Raw genomic sequence first — 19,289 nt, forward strand, 5'->3', positions numbered from 1 at the left:
TTTCGTATTTGTGAATGTTTGAATGTATGTGTGTCTCTATGTATAAGTGATAGCATGTGGGAAAATGTGCACGTGTGTCCGTGTGTGCCTGTATGTTTACCTTTTCGTTTCTAGTAATACATTTATGAAGTTTAATTTTGGAAATTGGTATTAGTGTATGTGTGTGCGTGTGCCTGTGAGTAGGAGGTAAGGTAATGTGTGTGGTGGTGGTATGTGTGTCTCAGGATACAGAGAGAGATGGGGGAAGAGAGAGAGAAGAGAGAAAATGAGAGAGAGGGTCACGTGCTGGTCCCAGGGCGCACAACTGCGTGGGGTGTGCACAGCTGTGCAGGGGCCCGAAGATTTATGATCGACTTTGGCTCCCAGGGCTCTAGCGGTATTAAACTGTGCGGAAAGGAGGCAGTCTTGAAATATAATATGAATAATCCCCGGATGTACATGCTCTGTGCTGTGTATTGCGTTTCCCGCGAAGCGCGAGCACAGTAGGCTCTCTGTCTCTGGAGAGAACGCCATTGTTTCCGACTCTGGGTCTCTGGATGGGGTCCTGGCACCAGACCAAGATACCCGGGCATGCCGCGCCCTAAAGCTAGCACCAGCTACTGCTGCCCACGCCATGTGCCACATTACACCCTACACGAGTTTCACTTGTGCGACTTAATAGTTTAGATTGAACAAAGATATGGTACATGGACCTGCTGGTCTACCTCTTTTCTGTTTGTGCTAGCCATAGAGACTGGAGATTGAACATTCCATCGTCTACTGTGGTTGCCAGAGGTACCCAGGAAAAGATATGCTGCAATGAGTTTTGTTCTGGGTTTGACAACAGAAGTTTCTAAATTCTTGTCTAGAATCGGGCAATTGTAGCATCCTTTGGTAAGGGTGGCTAGGCACCACAGGCATACACCGGGTAGTGCAATGCCCACAGGGATCTATGCAACTCCCCCTTACTAAACGGTAAGGTGCAGCGACCAGGGCAGCTGACTTAGGAGCACAGGGTTCACGGTTCAATCCCTGGCTCCGGCGGCAGCTCAGCTCAACACCATGTGACTCTGGGCAATAGCTCACTTAAATTCCACGACGGCCCCCAGCGTCTTGAGACCAATATGGGTGAGTAGTTCGCACTTCACAAATACTCATTTACTAAGAAACATATTATGGGTTAACCTGTTGCGTTCACTGTGATGCCAGGCTAGGGGCAGATTCTGGGCTGTTGTAGCTGGCTGAGTGGGATGAGAGCTAAAGCTGAAGATGTTGCTAAACAGGACTTACATTTACTTGGGACCACACGCTTGAACCCTGATTGCAAAACACTAGAACCACCAACTCCCCAAACACTCAAGTATTTATTTAAAATCCAGAGAATGGTTACATGTGCAGTATTTATTTATTTTTAGAGTTTTATATTGCGCGAACTCGACCCGAAGATATCAGAGAGCTTTACATTAGCACCAGTTTTGTTACATTCATATTTTGATAGGCACCGGGAGATTAAGTAATTTTTCCAGAATCACAGCATGTTGAGCGTGGTAAATCACAGGATTTTGAGCGTCATTGCGGAGACTAGAACCTGGTTCTCCATCTTCGAGGTCACCCACTCTATCTGTAAGGCCACACCCTCTCCCCAGTATGCTCTGCATAATTGTATGCAAACTGATGTATTGTCACTGCACTCTGTTGGGTGCAGTATTATAGGTCTACCTCATGAACACTTTTGCAAGCACCCTTGGACTGACCAGCAATTTATGTGACAGTTAGGAGGCGTGGTTCGGAGCTATGTTGCTACTTTTCTAGGTGTATTCTTAATGTTTGAGAGATGACTAGTCAGTGAGAGAAGTATGCCACATTTACAAAATGAGGTGCATCTGTCTGTGAGGTGCCTCTAGAAGTGGAAAATGTGCATAGCACTGGAGAGCCAGAGTTACGTGTCAGAAGCCATTATTATGCATTGGGCTGAATGCGCTGAGACTGCTCACGCATATGGTGTGAATGCCTCAGCTTGTTGTAGGGAAAAGTGTTTGTTCATTGAGTAAAGATATATCTGAGGGTCTCACAGTTCAGAAGGTACTGAAAATCCTCCAGGTTCCAGAAGAAACTCTAAAAATGCAATAAAATCCACCAGCTGAATTTCTTACACTGTAGTATGAGTTTGTGGAGGAAATTCAGCTGGTGGACTCTTCTCCATATTTAAATTTTCTCTAAGAAACTGGAGAATTTTCAGTTTCCTTCAATATCTAGTGCGGTAACTGCGGTTAACAACATCCACTGTATAATGAAATTTATCCAGCAGCATGCAAGTCTGTTGTGTTGTTAATTGTGGCTCTTTCTAACTGCTGGGAGTAGTCTGTGGAGATATTCATGACTGTTGGAGGATATCTGTTGCCTTTGGACTGCATTGATTGCTTTTGGCAGAGTCTCAAACTCCTTCTGGAGTATATTAGTATATTTCTGTTGAAATCATCGGCGATTGTTTGGGTATTTCAGTAACATTTTGGGAGCTGGCTAAAGATTTGAGAGAAATGTATGCCTTTTAGATGAGGTCAGAAGATAATGATGAATGCCTCTGGCTGTTGAGATAAGCCAGTGATTACTAGTAGAACTCTTTGAGTGGGTATCCATCTGTGAACTATGCATTTCCTACGTTTTTCACTGTTATGATTGTTTGAAATGTTATTGGCTCCTTGAAACCTGTTTATGTTTATATTAACCTGTGGTGGGACAATGGTTGGACGCTATAACCCTAAGGCAGGGCAGTGGCTACAAAAGAATAGGATAATGTATTGAGTGTCCGGAAGACCTGACATGATCTCTGGGGTGTTTTCGGTATGTGTTCATGGTCTACTGTTTTTATGTAGTAGGTATCTATGTGTCTGCTGCTTGTTGCGTATGTGCTCGTCCTGACAGCAGACAGGAGGCTTTTATTTGCATGCCTAGTATATCTTTTACAACCTTTATTTCTTAATGAGAAAAAAGCAAACCAAAAAGTAGAGAGACTCATCTGTGGGTACCCAATGAAGGATGTTTATCACTAGATGTGGAATTTAGTTACAGAAAGGCTATTCATTGAAAATCAGAGTATACCTGTGTAAACTATAACCCAGCAGATGCTTTTCTGCCCCAGGTGGAGGAGTATGAGGGAGGGACAGGAATCCTTAGCTCTTCTATAAGGTGACTAGGAACATTGAGAATATGATCTCTAGAGTAGCTTGTAGATTTATATAGCACAGCTTATCACCCTGAGGGTATACGGGCACTGTCCATAAGAATGGGAAGATTAAGTGATTTGCCCATAATCACAGGATGTTGCACCGACGCCAAGACTTGAACTCGGATCCCCAGATCCCGAGTCGGCAGCTCTGACCCCTGCTCCGCATCCTCTGGCTTGCCATTGTCCATTGCTGACATCTAGGCCTCCCAGGACTTTGTACATTGGACTGTATCATAAAGAGTGAATGCTTGACAATGGGTTGCTTCATACTCTCAAAGAGTGTCCCACCATCACACCATTTGGAACTATACATGACTAAACTCTGGGGCTAACCACCTGAGATCATTTTGACCCTGGAATGAGTATTTCCTGGGCCTCACCTCCTACTAGACTATTTCTTTACTGCACAGAGATTACTTCTGAAGTCTCCATTTTTCTCACCATGGAAGCTGGCCTGCCAGTCTACCACATCTACCTGGTGATGAGCTAGGTACTGTTTGTTGAGAATTAGGTTCTGCATGAAGTGAAGGTCTGTGAGCTTCAGGCAGGTGTGCCATCAGACAGATGACCTTTTGGTTCACTTATAAAGGGGACAGGACTCCAGATTTTAGGCAATTGTATTACTGATGTGACAAAAACTCATAGACCGGACAATTAATGGCGTGGGACAATGTTTATAAGGACTCAGAAGCTGAAATTGGAATGAGCTTCTCTCCTTCTGGCAACATTTGTGTTTAGTTGACATTTTCCCTCAAAAAACACAACAAAGTAGCTTATAGAAAGTGCTTGCCTTCGGTGTGTGACTTTTGTCTCCTAGCAACAAAGGCTTAAAGAATATAACTGTGTTTCAGAAGTCATCCTCAAAGTTTCAGACTTAAAAGTCAGTGAACTATTTGACATACTTGGTCAATCCTGGGAACTTTCTCAACCAGCTGAGCCTCATGGTGGACCTGGCTGTTTATGCGAAACGTCAGCGTTGGTGGTTATCTTTGCGTTCTCTATTACCTTGCCTGCTGTGAATATGAATGGATAGGTTAAAAAGACTCTGTGGCTTTCTTGACTGACCTATAAGAGTGGGATCGGGAAAGCAGGCCTTCACTGCAATAGTAGTATTTACTTTTCAAAGGCACTATCCATTTTATTCTACATCAATCATTAAACATTTTATCTGCGGGAAAAAAAAATCTTAAAAGGCATACAAGGGCCATCAATACAGCAACTTCATAACAATTAACTATATATCAAAATATAAATGGAGGGGAGCCAAATATCAGTGTTCTAGGACTTTTCACTGCAGGACATCCACCAATGTATGCTCTCCATCAAGGGGCATAGTTTGGACAGTAAGATTTGAGAGGGGGGGGGGGTTGAACTTCATATTTTCTAAAAAAAAATCATGATGGCATATAATATTACAATCCATTCCGATTGAAAGCCTCTGTACCCAACTATTTACCAGAAAATACATTTATTGGCAGGTTGTAACTTCCCAAATAACCCCACTGAAGCTACGCCGTTGCCTCCGCCCCTCCCGTTTTTGTGTCACTCTTCCATCTTACAGTTTTTATCTTTTGAGAGGGATACAGCAGTATAGTATTCTGTCATTTTTCTATGGGGTGGGTGATGTGTTTCTTTATGCACCTTCAGCGTCCCACCTCCATTGATTTGTTGTGATAAAGCAGCACTGGGTGCAAAGGGCCAACATTGCTACCAACCTGTGCCGATGAAGAAATGAGAGTGAATGCCACTTACTCTCATGAATACATCACTTGAGGGTGATTAAATCATTTAGATTTGGGATGTGTACTTTGCTGCTGCCGCATCTGCATGTTTGGGGTTTCGTGGATGCATGTGGGCACGCATGAGTAATCTCAAGGTTTTTCAATTTCAACAGGTGGTAATAATTGAGAGAAGGATTCATAAGGATCAAGTGGCACAAGTTTCAAACACTTCCCTCCTTTGACTATTGAGTTTCATAGCTGTAACTCGATGACTGGACGAGGCCTTACAAGGAAGCACGCTTGTGTGATCACGTTTCTCCTTCAGTAGCACTCTTCAAGTGGTTGGGTTGCTTTCACCCTTCCCATACAAGCACGCACCCAGAAACATTTAGCAGTAGATTACTCAACCGGTGCACAGGTTTTTAGGTCTCGTCCTTTTCCATTGCGAAGCAATGGGAAATGGGGGAGAATTCATGTGCTCCATCGGATAGTCAAACCACCGCTTTTCTCCGTGGCGTTTTCTTCGAGTGCACGTACAGGCACGCGCATTTGGCCATCTGTTCCTGTTCCTAATGGCCCTCCCCCAGCACAGAGCGCGCATCGCGGCCGCACAGCACATCAAAGGGCTTCTCCCAGCGTGTGCTGTGCGGCTTCTCCGCCCCTAATTATGTGGCCGTCTGCAACGTGTATTGGCAAGGTTTGTTTAACAATGTTCTTGCGATTGTTGGTGTCTCTTAATTTTCTCTTGAAATTGTTTCTTCTTTTTTAAACACGCTCACACCTTTTGCCCATGTTCTCACTGCACAAAACTCATAAATAAATATATACATTTAAAAAACGATTGGCATACTTTCCGTTATATACTCATTTGTTTACACGTGAAACGTCATTGAGCATGTAATCTTTCACTTTAATTCATTTTGAATCTCTTGTCAGAAGCCAAATGTTTCTGTTTGTAATAAGCGTCAATATTGCTGGATTTTTATCCTTTCTTGTTTTATTTGTTGCAGCTTTATATAGCACCAAATAGATCCAAAGGTATTGTACACTGGTCCCTCTCACCCACTTCTTGTGGCGAGGTTAATGCATACTCGAGTTTTATTTTGGTGTGGTTACTTTCAAAGCTTCCCCCGTCCCATTGCTGTTTTCAATGCCATCATCCACCTTCCCATTATTGTTTTAAACCCCTCACCCCGCCACTATTTCCAGTTATCCCCCACTATCCCTCTGTGGCTTTCTCAATTCACCCCCACCCCTCCTGCTGTTGCTTTTAAATCCCCAAAACCCTCCAGTTGTTTCTGTCAGACCTTCCCCTCCTACCTCGCCAGAAAAAACATCACCCGCTAGCCATCCCACCAGATTGCCTTTGACAATGCTTCTTTACTTAGATTTCTGCCGTGCTGCGCTTGGGCAGCATGCATTTCTGAGAATGACAGTCCGGCAACTAACCCAGAGCGTGCTCGGGGTAAATAAATACAAGTAAGAGTTAGAGTTCTAAACAGCACGGACAGTGTGACTGACTCGAGACGGGGTGCTGCAGTTCCTCAATGCTGCTGTCTGTCAGACCAGAACATGTGCGCGTGGGACAGCAATGCACCGGACTTGTTCATATAGCTCTTTGCCACCGTCCCATATCTTTGTAAACCGGCTTTGCTGCATGAAGTGACTGTTCTGCATGCCGAAACCTAAAACTCACGTGCCTTTATTATTTATCGCTCTCTCTCCTTTATTGTTATTTATCTCTCCCTCCCTCTCGTTTGTTATTTATCTCTCTCTCTCTCCTTTATTGTTATTTATGTATATCTCTCTATCTCCTTTATTGTTATTGATTTGGACTGATCAAAGTGAACAACACTGCTGGAGTCCTGCTCACACGTTGTCATTGGTGCCTGAATCTTGTTTCCCGTGGGTCTCAGCCGGTCGGTCATCCCTTTGTTTTGAATCTGTGCTTTGTACATATGGATGCTGACAAAAAGGGGAGGTTCACAATAGGCTGCAGCATCACAGTCATGTGTTTTGTCTTGTTTTTGGTAATTACAACATGACTGTGGGCTCCGTCACTGCTCATGCGTCCACGTAGCAAGACTAATAAGCATTTGCAATCCAATAGGTCTCGCATTACTGAAAGTTTGAGCTATTGGCGTTGCATCATTATTTGCAACGCCAGTAGCTCAAACTTTAACTACTGCGAGACCTATTGCATTGCAAATGCTTGTTGTCCTTTATGTTTGCTCATGGCAATAACAGAGGTGGCAACTAGTCACCAGGGGGCATATTATCAAGGGGGTTTATCTCTGCTTTTTTGGCTTTAAAAGCCAAGAAAGCGGAGATAAAATGATCTCCCTATTACCTAGCTGTCGCTAACACCAGTAAGCGACAGCTAGTAGGAGATAGCGACCATCTTGGGCCCCGCTTTGCATGTCAGTGAAATTTATCACTAATGACATGCAAAGTGGGCGTGCCAAGATGTTAGCGACTGGAAACAGTCGCTAACATCCCTATCTCCTATTACCAACTTTTGGAGATATTCGCGCTAAGCGCGAATATCTCCAAAAGCTAACACCTGCCCCATAGCAGTTCTTAGCCATGTTATCCAATGGTAGGTGGATAACATGGCTAAGAGCATTAGCTTGGTAATGCATGAATATCGCTGACTTTTCAGCGATATTCATGCATTTCGGCCGATTTTTATCGCTTAGGAGATAAACCTTGATAATAGCAAGGTTCCTAAGCGATAAAAATCGCCGCAGCTCGGCGATAAAAATATTGCCGCTAAGCCAACATAGCGATAATTATCGCTAGTTGTTGGTAATATGCCCCCAGATTCGTAGGAAGAAGCAAGCCAGAGCAGAGTCATGGGTGTGAATTGACCCAAAAACCCAAAGTATGAGCTGGCCCATCAAATGACCCATGGTGTTGCTAGGCATATTCTGACTTCGTTGTCTGCCTCTTAAAAAAACTACAAGTTCTGTGTAGGTAGACAACTTGCACATTTTATTGCATTTTTGCTCATACATTGTTAGAGGAGCGCCTTTAGTCGCGCTCACAGTAGCTCTGCGAGACATCAGCATGGCCTGGAATGCCCCTGTCAGTGGTGGCTTTCTGCAGACAGGGAGATGGAAGATGGCGAAGGCAGAGTGCCAACCATTTACTCCTGCCTCCCTCGGGCCAGGGGAGGCCTAAGAGACTCAGGAATACAAAGGTGAGACAGCAGGTCGTCAGCCACCATTTCATTGATGCACTTCAATCAATCAATCAATCAATCATGTCATTTTTAGAGCGCACTACTCACCCGTAGGGTCTCAAGGCGCTGGGATGGGGGGGGGTGCCGTTACTGCTCGAACAGCCAGGTCTTGAGCTTCTTCCTGAAGGAGAGGTGGTCTTGGGTCAGGCGCAGGTCGGTTGGGAGTGAGTTCCAGGTCTTGGCGGCCAGGTAGGAGAAGGACCTTCCTCCTGTTGTCGCTCTTCGGATGCGGGGGACGGCGGCGAGGGCGTGGCTGGTTGATCTGAGGAGGCGCTTGGGGGTGTAGAAGTTGATCCGGTTGTTGAGGTAGCTCGGGCCTTGGTCGTGTAGGGCTTTGTGTGCGTGGGTGAGGAGACCAGGATGTTTCGAGGGAAGATTGGGAAGCGAGCACCTAGCACTATTGTGGTGTCGGTGCTGCTGTAACAAACCTGACTTAAAATCCAGTATTCATTCTCCTGGTTCTCACTGACAGTCAAACATAAGAGTGTTGACCCATGTCCACTCCAATATAGTAAGTTGTGTATATTTATGACTATTCTTGCCTCTCCTACACTGTACTTTAAATCACATTTTTCAAGTGATCGACATGGATTGTCATGAAACCATGACTCTCTTTACGGTACATTCATGTAATTTTTTTGCATATTCTTCTTGTTGCAGATTTGTTATCCACTAACCGCTCCACCCTTTTCATCGGCCATCGTGGCTTCCTGGACTTCCGCTCGTTGTATGTGGATGAGTACCGCGATCGCATCTTCATTGGTGGTAGGGATGTTCTGTACTCACTGCGGCTGGATCAGAGCCAGGCAGATGCCAAGGAGGTAATAATGCATTAATTAAGAGTGCACAAAGAGCCAATGTCACATTTATACAAATGTAGATCCAAACATAAATGTACACATGCAGCAGAAGAATTCTTTGCCTTTCTCTGTGAGATAAACACATGCCTACACATGCTCTCTCCTCTCTATTACACATTTTCCAACACACTGAAGCGCTTTTCTTTTATAAATTCCTCCTGTCCCCTTCTTGGCTCATTTTTGCTTTTTTTTTTTTAGATCGTTTTCTAGCAAAAGAACAGTTGGGAAGGCTCATTATAGCCTGGGGTGACGAATACTAATAAATGCTTTGGGATATTGCTGTCCATTTCTGCCTGAGGCCTTTCACTTCCTAAACCTATTAAGGTCATTATCACGAGTAACCATTGACAATTAATTCTCAGTAGTACATCTTCCCATTTAGGCTCATTCCTGCTGGGGGATATTCGTCCTCATTAAAATATGACTAGATTAATGCCAGGGAATTTTCCTTTGTAATTCATTGGAAAAACAACTTTAATTTCTATTCAGTTAATGTTTGGGAGGGTTACTACTGGCTACAATAGAAAACCTAAGATGATTTAAGAAAGTAACTTACACTTTGGAGAATATTTCTGTGAAAGACTGCATTCTCGCCTCAGTAGTTAAGGTTAAAAAAAACATTGGATAGTAAAAAATGTTTTTCCATCCTAAATAAATTTACACCTCCACCCACTCGATCCATTATCCAATTGGCTCCAAAGTTGGGAAAACACAGCACTGGATGCTTACTTTCAGTTACAGGCGAAGTTGGAGTAAATTGGTCAAATGTTTTTGGGGAGGGAGTTTAAAATAAGCTTTGCCAAAGCAAATAGGGCTCACCTTTGGTACCTACTGGCTTTGCCAATGCCTTTTGACGGTGCTAAACAGCATTTGTAAAAAAAATAATGCTTTTTCCAATGCTGTTTAGTATTGGCAAAAAAAAGAAAGCTGCTGTGACGCAGACACGGTAAGCAGTAACGCTTACAGAATGCCGCGGGCACCTTTTTCTTTTCTTTTTAATCAACTGGTCTAAGATGGCGGGTACCACTTAGATCAGTGGAAAAGAGGGAGCAGCATGTGAGCAAGGGAGATGCTCATGGGTGCATGGGTGAGATAGTAACATGTGGTAGGTAGTAGTGACTGGCAGGGAACGGGGGTGGCGGCTGGGCGGGTTTGAAAAAAACAAAATATTTAAAAAAACACTTACCCCTTCACTGCGCACTCTCTCCTCCATCGTTGCTTCTCTTCCTGATGAGTCCAGGAAACACACAGGTTCCTCTAGGCCAATCACGAAGCTGCTTCCAGTATGACAGCAGCGTAGTGATTGGTCTGAGCGCAGTAGTTCGGCACTCAGATGCGGACTGGGAGCCTGCGCATGTTCTCCACCCAGGTTGTGTATTACAGCCCAGTGGAGAACATGCTAAGTGCACATGACTGTTTTGCAGCCCCAAAACGGCAGACCAAACCGTCATGCTCACATAAGTGTATGAACCACTCCTCCCCTTGTGACACCAGCCCAGCCCTGCACCGACCTAACCCAGCCCCATAGTTACGAAAAATAAAATGATAACAATCATGTTATCATAATTTTATTTTTCCTTTGGGGCGACACTCCTCTGCCGGAGCGGAGGAGTCGGCCTTGGTGGTAGGGAATAAGTGCATCTGGGAGACAGCTACGAGGAGTGCAGAGGTTGCAGAGAGCAAGTACACAGGAGAGAGAGCGATCAGCCACGAGGGACAGAGCAAGCTCAGAGCATGTATGAGGGCGGGTATTTGCCACAAGAGAGGGGAGAGAAGCACGAAGGAAGAGAGATGGAAAACACATGCACCCCAAGGCCTTACGCTGGCTTCCTGTGCGTCAGAGGGTCGAATTCAAGGCTCTATGCACTGCCCATAAACTCATCAACGGTGCTGGCCCCACTGTCCTGAAAGATATGGTCACCCCTTACAAAGCCCCCAGATTCCTGCGCTCGGACAACGAACGCTTGGCCACTGTCCCTAGATTCAGGAAGGTACGCACCGGTGGTCGACGCTTTTCGGTAAAAGCGTCCTCAGGATGGAACTCACTCCCCCGCAGCCTGCGTCTGGAATCCTGTTACCCCCTCTTCCGTAAAAGACTGAAAACTTTCCTATTCCCCAAATAGTACCCCTCTCCTTTCCCTCCGGTCTCCAATAATTTCACAGCGCGGGGATGCCTCCGGGTCACCAGGCGCTTTATAAATCGTTAAATAAATAAAAATAAATAAATAAGTGCTTTGCCAAAAAGTAGTTCCCTAAAAGTGAGTAGTGGAAGGACAGAAGTCAGCCAGTCAAGAGGCTGATGAAGAGCTATGCTCCAGGAAAGGGACAGAAAAGAGATGGACAAGGAAGTGCATTGAATAAGAAGCGAAAAAATGAAAGTGACAATAATGTCAACCCATCATAAGCCATGAACGGGCTGTAAACCCCTGTCATTTCTTTGTAACCCCACAATAGGACTTTTGAATCCTCGCTGTCTGGTAGGCTCCACCTGAAACAGCGCTTTTTACTTTTGACAAGGACACTTCATCCATGAAAAACAGAAAAGCAGCAGGTTGAAAATATACCAAATCCAACAGCCTTTTAGAAAACAGTTTTATTTGATGCCTTTGCTTTGGCATATTTTTAAATCATGGAGCTTTAATATTTACAACGAAAAAGGGTAGTGAACAGGGCCATATTATGTATCTTTCTCTAACACAGGCAAGAGGTTAAAATGGAAAGAAGACTTCTCAGTGAACACCCCTTAGGTCCCAGGCCTTCTTATTTGTTACAGGGTGCTTTCTCAACTGTGATTATTTATTTACTCCTCCAGCCACCCTACTTTGCCGAGAGGCCAAAGATATTATTCCTCCCTCCTCAGCCTACCACAAATTATATTTTACCCAACCTTGCCTAAGGGCTGGAGAAGATTACTCAAACATCTTTCCCCGTTCCACCCTCCAGGCCTTGTCAACATGTGGGTGGAATTCCTGCTACACCCGTTTCCATCCACAACTTATATTTCCTAAAGGCCGGGAGATTTAGCTGTGCATCTCTCCCTCCTCCCCCCAACCTCACAAACTGCCTATTTCCCCAGGCTTCATCCAAGGTGTGTAGTGGAATGTGTTGGACTTTGCTTTGTGCACCCTCTACACGGAACCATATCAGCCCGACCAGGACCCCTTTGAGGTGTCCTTCTGCCTATTTGTCCCTTCTGCCCCCCTCATGGTCCCTGAGTCAGCTCAGTTCCCACCATATGTCAAAGAGTGGGAGTTGTGGGAATTATGTTCTCTTTTAGTCTATATTTTATCCTACTGGGCAAATGTCAGCTGCTTTAGCATCCTAATACTTGCAAACAGGTCACCAGGGCAGCTGCCAGCTGTTTAAGTCTCCCAAAACTGAGGGGGTGGTTAGAACTCTCTACAGCTGCCACGGCACCCTGTCCACAGTTGCAAACAGAGCAGTGGGGCAGTTGACAGCTGTTCCTGTCCTCCCTCACCCTCAAAAAGATGAGGATAAATTGAGGACCAGAGTAGCTACCAGCTGGCTTGGAACTATTTAAAAAAAAAAGATGAAATCCTCCGCCACCCTTGGAGAAGGCAGAGGGATCCACCAGTGGACACAACTTAGCAAAGGCCAGGAGGACTGATGAAATGTCATGTACAGGAGACAAAATGTTGTGGGACATTCAATCTTGTTATGGAATTGAGTGGTCCCAGCCACTGAGCCTTCCTTGCCTTGATCAAGGATGGGAAGTGGATTTTAAAAATGTAATACTATATAATTCAGTTTTCTCTGGCAAAGAGGTAGCTGTATACGGTCTTGGTACGTCTTTATCCACATTTAATTGACGGTGAGGGAGGATTAGAACAGCTTACAGCTGCCCTGTTCGTACGTGCAACAAGCATTTGCAATGCAATAGGTCTCGCATTTATGAGAGTTTAAGCTACTGCCAATGCAATAGCTTAAGCTCTTGCAAATGCGAGCCCTTTTGAATTGCAAATATTATGGCGCTTTGACATTCATGAAGGCTGCACCCCGTTCTTTAGACCAACCGCGTCTAAAGAAAAGGGCGTGTCCGACATTAAAGTGATACCGTGGCATGGGGGCTTTGACAAAAAAAGTATCTTTTTGTCAAGTTGACAAACAGATTTTGTTTGGGGTAAAAGCGCCCATGCTGCACTTTCACTTTAATGTCAGCCACGCACCTTTCTTTAGACATGGTTTGTGTAAAGAAAGGGGCGTGGCCTCTATGAATGTGAAAGCACTGCATGGTAGTAAGCAAAATAAATAAATAAGTAAGTAAGCACGGCCGCTATACTTAAAACTGACTGCGCTGCAAAAATAAAGAAAGAAAGAAACGCGGCGCTATAGTTAAAGCGGACCGGCAGTAGTAATAAAATAAAAGCAGGTGGCGTGCTTCGAGGTAGTGGGTTGAATAGGGGCAAATCATTAAATAAACTAGTGCTCAGAGCCAAGATAAAGCAGACCGTGTAACAAGACAAGTAAAAGGTCCAGTCGCTAAGGGAGGTAACAGTTGCAAACAAGGCGGTACCAAGAAGGGACTAACAGCGTTTACGAAGGACAATGACACAAGCCAATTACAAATATGGGCGGAGAGTTGCGGGTCTTCCAGTCCGTACTCCACTACTGCACGCCTCGCAGCAGCGTATGCACTGCCCGGGCTCGACCTAAAAAAGACAAGGGGGCTGCTGTTAGCTGTTTCAGTATGATCTCAAAATGCAAGACGCAGAAGTATAGTGTACGTACTAGATCCTTGCATAAGGTCATCAACAAAACAACAAAACATACACTTCATAACCTCAAGTAAAAGCCTCTAACTAAATAACAATAGGTTCCCCGAGCAACAAGCAAATTAGTATCCTATGTCTTTAAATAGTCTTTATCCATCAGTGATGCCATTACTGATAAATTGATAAACTATATGATGTGGTATTTTGTCTGGGAAATAATATGAAACATTAGAAATGGCAGATAGCAGATATAAGGCTAAGGTATACCATAACTATTCGATTTCACAACTTTTATCTTGTAGTCTGCACCACCCCTTTACTCTTATACAAATATTATATCGCGCAAACTTAACACAAGGATATTGGAGCACTTTACACAAGCACCAGTTGCAGTATGCAAGGGAACAATAATTTTATTTTTTAGGCACATGTAGATTAAGTGATTTGCCCAGAATCACCGGATATCATTGTTGAACTGACGCTGACACTCAACACCGGTTCCCTTGATTCAGAGTCAGCAGCTCTGGCCAATACTCCACAGCCACTCTCCCAAGTGTTTAAGTGGGATGAAAAAACTGGGGGAGGGGGCTCTGAAAGGGGCGTGGCCTATGCAATTAAGGGCGTGGTTTAATAACACCTAAGCTAAAAACCTGTGCTAAGCATAGTGTGCTGTATTTTGCTGTCTGTCATTGCATCCAGGTATATAATACAGAAAGTAACATTATACCTACAACAAGCCAGGACTATTGGTTTTGTCAGTGGATGTTAGTTGCATAGGATAAACAAGCAAAAACTATGCCTCGTTGGATAAAATATTGAAAATGCTTCAGTTCTGAAATGATGAGACTGTGAAAGAACTACAAGGAGTCTCTTTGCCATTACCTCAAAGGTTCTAATGGGTGGTACTGCTGCAGAAGTAAGATTCTTTTTTTTCACCCTGAGGGTGAGGGTAGAAATGGAGAACCCGCTAGGGACCCGTTTTGGTACCTACTTTTTAGAACTGCCGGTCCACTTAAAGCCCTGCTCTCTCCAAATGTAATGCTGCCCTCGAAATATCCACTTTGACCTGTCGGTGGCCATACTTAAGTACGAGCCCGCAGTGGGCCTGATTTTTTTTTTTTTGTGCATATTTTATATTAGCGCGAACTCGACCCGAAGATTTTGGAGCGCTTTACATGAGCAACATTTACATTACACATTCAGGCAGTGGGGAGATTATCCCCCAGAATCATCATTGTCCTCTTTTGCGAGTCCTTAATAGCGATTATTAAGGAATTGCTATTAAAGACTAGCAAAATGGGATGCATGTAGGAATCGCAATTTATTTTGCGATTTCTACTGCTTCCTTATTTGCGATTCGCTAATTGCGAATCGCAAATAAGGAATGACTTCCCATTCATTCCTATGGGCCTCAAGGCCCATAGGAATGAATGGGAAGTCATACCTTATTTGCGATTAGCAATTAGCGAATCGCAAATAAGGAAGCGATTTCAAGGGTGCCAGGGTGTCCAAAGGACACCCTGTAGCACCCCTGAAATGCAAATGTATACTGGTGTTGCGCACACACATGTCCAAAGGACATGTGCGTGTGTAACATACAACTTAGAAAAATGCACTAAAGTGCATTTTTCTAAGTTTTCGCTATTTGCCACGAAGTTACACTTCGCGGTAAATAGCGGCCCCATATTGCGAATTCGCAATTTTAAAAAGGTTCATGAATAGCATTTAAAGAATCTCTAATTGAGATTCCTTAAATGCGATTCTTTGCAATATAGCGATTTCTAGTATAGCGATTTTTGCATTTGGGATGATGAATACCAAATGCAAAAATAGCGCTCGCAAAGGGCCAGATTCTCAGAATCTGGCCCTTTGCGAGCCGATTTCAGTATGATGAATCTGGCCGTAAGTGATTTGCCCAGAATCACAGGATGTGGACGCGACCTTGAGGCTCCAGCACCAGCGTCGGGCGTTTATGCCGACGACCACATCTGGCCCCCCCCCCCCCCCCCCCCCATTGGTAGGTTTAGGCCCCTATCCCCTGCCTAGCCCATGTCTTGGATATTGCGCACGTTTAGCCTTCACACATGACGTGAGCTCTATTCCAGACCAGGGAGGGAGGCCGTCGGTCCTAAACTCCTCCATACTAGTGTGAGACCACCCAGGCTAAGGCCATGAGGCTGCAGGGTCCCAGGGGGCTACGATCGTCATCGTTTTAAATGGTTTGTTTACGGTCCGCGGGGAGCCCCTTCCGTCCCTTCGGGCAGCATCTGAAGGAATTCTGGACTTTAAAAACAAACTTACTAATCACTCAGTGTTCATGGACACAAGGGATAGGGTTACCAGCGGGGTGTTAGCGGCCTCGTGGTGGGGAGGGAGTCGGACATCTTTGCTGCGGTTGAGGGAGAACGGAAGAAGACAGGGAGAGTTTGGTGCGGCAGGAGAGATGAAATGAAGGGAAATAAAGGCAAATCTGTATCTGGCAGCTAACACTTGACTGGCAGGGCGTAGGCAGCATTATTTGGGGGTCAAATGCCCCCCCCCCCCAAATGCACGAAGGTTCGCAGTGCATTGTGGTTTGTGGATATTTGCACTTTTAGTCTTATCAGGAATGACGTCCATCGGCAGATCCATCTTGGCGCCTGTACTTCAATGCCTTTGGATATTATATTCATGATTGAGGGCTACAAAGGAGCAGTGGGGAAGGGGAGAGCTACCGTTCAAAAGGTGCTGTGATAGCGGTTGAGGTGCATGGACAAGGCCATTTTGAGAATATTTTTACTGAAATCCTGGGAAATGCTTTATTCTTTTAAAGTGCAAAAAGAACAATTGATTGACATAATGCAGAGCAATGTCATACATTACACCAGTACAGAGATCTGGGCCTAATTGCATCATTTTTTTGCTCACCTGCCATTCCAATTTGGATCCAGCCATATGCAAATCAGGCTTGACCCTGCACCCAATGGGAACAGTCCAGGCCGAACTGCCAGGCCAGGTCCTCCCTGGACTGGAAGCAAGCAACCTAGGACCGGTTTCGGGCTTTCAGCCATCATCAGCCAGAATAACTTGACTCCAGTGGCCTGGAGAGCACGGGACCCACGTCTAGGCATACTCGTCCCACTCGGGGTGACAAATGCAAAAAGAACAATTGATGGACAGAATGCAGAACAATGTCCTACATTCACCCCAGTACAGAGCTCTGGGCCTAAATCCATAATTTTTTTGCTCACCAAGCCATTCCAGTTTGGACCCAGCCATGTGCAAATCAGTCTTGACCCTGTGCCCAATGGGCACAGTCCAGTCCGAACTGCCAGGCCAGGTCCTCCCTGGACTGGAAACAAGCACCCTAGGACCGGTTTCGGGCTTTTTTGTGTAGCATTATTCTTTTCTAGGGTGTGCTGGCAGAGTTGTGTTGGAGTCGCACACCGGAACAGCAGTTTTTGTTTTTTAGGCCAAAAAGACTATTTGGGAACATGTCACCATAGTTGACTTGGAAAGCAACTCTGCCATTGCTTTCCATTGGCTCTTTGTTTTGTCAATCATATTTCCTTGCTTTCATTCAATGGTTTGATTTGTTTTAGTCTATCCATCTAGTCTTTGTCCCTCCATTGGAGCATAACCTATTTACCGTCTCTCTGATCTGCTCATTTTATCCTTCCACATGTCTGCTTTTCGGGAACTTTTGAAATTTTATTTTCCTAAAAGCACTTCATGAGAGTGTATGTGTCCCTTTTTTTCTATTTTTCTCTTTTCTCCAAGCACAATACTTTTCATAATATTCGTTTTCCACAACTTTGTCCTTTCGCTGCTCTTAAGTAGGCTTTCACTTTTAAAAAATGTTGCCCTTCAAGTTGATCTTCCGTTCACTCTATCCCCATGCTGTACTCTTTATTGTTTGTTCGCTTCCACCACCCCTTCATGTTGTTCGGGCTCTGCTTGCCCTGCTCCCCACGCCCTCTGTGTAGCTTCCCCCATATTCCTGATGCTTCCCTGCCCCGATCATTCCACCCTGTGTTTTGCTTACCTTCCTTCTGTTATTTCACCCTCCATGTTGCTTCCCCCACCTGAGTTCTTCCCACACCATGTTTTTCCCCCCAACCTCATGCATTACTTTTTTAGTTCTCGATTACTAATCCAACTTGGATCAGTGAACAAAACGTAGGAAAAAATGAGTCATTTTTAGGCACGTGCATGCTTGGACCGTGTGCCTACTAAATGACAGAGCTGGCAAGGAAGGCTTTTTTCTGTGTACTAGTCATGCTGCATCAGGGATGCTGTGCTGCATGGTAAAAACCATTGCAAACCCAAAAGGTCCACAAGGTGAGACCTACTGGCTTTGTCAACACTCGTGCAGACAGCGAGGGTACTTTAGGTCAATATTGTGGGGCAGGGGAAGGTTTTGAGGTGTCTTACTAGAGTTGTTTGAGTGTTTGAGTGTTAAATAACATGAGCTGATGCAGGTCAGAAGTAGGACACCTTGGAAGAGTTTCAGAGGAGCTGTGCACATCTTGATGCAATGATTATTGCTCTTAAGGTCTGGCTTGGTTACATATTTAGCTGTTTGGCCTGCCTCTTGGTTAAACATTTTTATAATAAAAATACATAAATACGTGAACGGATACAGCTCTCTTCATCTATTGGTCGGTTCAAGTGTTGTTCACCATTTTACACCACCACCGTAGCATACAGCATGTGGAAATGGGCCAGTCCACTTCATCCATTGGCTGTCTTTCGCTGTGAGGGACGACATTTATCCCGATCACTTTTGCAAAGTCACCTGAAAAAGGAGTGGACTTTGGTACCGGACCTGGTGTGTTTGGGCTGGTAGGCCACCTCGCAATTTTATTTTTTTAAATTTTTGTGTCCAAATGCATTTTGCACTCTATGGGGTTATATGTCCCCCTTCTCTATGTTTCCCACTTCTCTGAGCACATTTATTTTCACAACATTACAAAGATAGAATTTTTCACAACTTTGTACTTAACGCCACTCTTTCGTATGCCTTCACTTTTATATAGTTTTGCTCTTCAAGTTGATCATCCGTTCGCTTAATCTCCATGCTGCACTCTTTCTTGTTCGTTCGTTTCCACCCCGCCATGTTGCTCTGTTTCTGCTTGCCCTGCTCCCCTCGCCCTCCTGTTGCTTTTTTGCTCTCTGTGATTTCACCCTGTGTTTTGCTTACCCGCTCCCTGTTATTTTACCCTCCATGTTGCTTCCTCCGCCTGTGTTCTTCCACACCATGTTCTTTCCCCTCCCAACCTCCCACATTACTTTATTAGTTCTTGATTACTGATCCAACTTGGATGGGTAAGCAAAAAGAAAAATAAAGCATTGCATAATTTTGTAGGCGCCTGAATGCTTGGTGCGCGCGCCTACAAATTGACACAGCTGGCCATGAAGGCTTTTTTTCTGTTATTAGACGTGCTGCACCAGGAATGTGGTACTGCATGGCAAAAAAAACCATTGGCAAACCCAAAAGATCCTGAAGGCGAGACCTATTGGCTTAGTCAATACTCGTGTATACAG

General features: G+C 44.7%; 1 protein-coding gene across 1 annotated transcript in view; it reads left to right on the forward strand.

Annotated features, from left to right (window-relative positions):
• SEMA3G (semaphorin 3G) overlaps nucleotides 1-19,289 on the forward strand; it is a 222,171-nt gene that overhangs the window by 136,674 nt on the left and 66,208 nt on the right. The window contains exon 2 of the mRNA XM_078661168.1: nucleotides 8,831-8,991. Coding sequence (XP_078517294.1) covers nucleotides 8,831-8,991 — 161 coding nt within the window. The remainder of the gene's footprint in view (nucleotides 1-8,830; nucleotides 8,992-19,289) is intronic.

This window comes from Lissotriton helveticus, chromosome 9, assembly GCF_964261635.1.
Source record: "Lissotriton helveticus chromosome 9, aLisHel1.1, whole genome shotgun sequence".
Taxonomy (NCBI): Eukaryota; Metazoa; Chordata; class Amphibia; order Caudata; family Salamandridae; genus Lissotriton; species Lissotriton helveticus.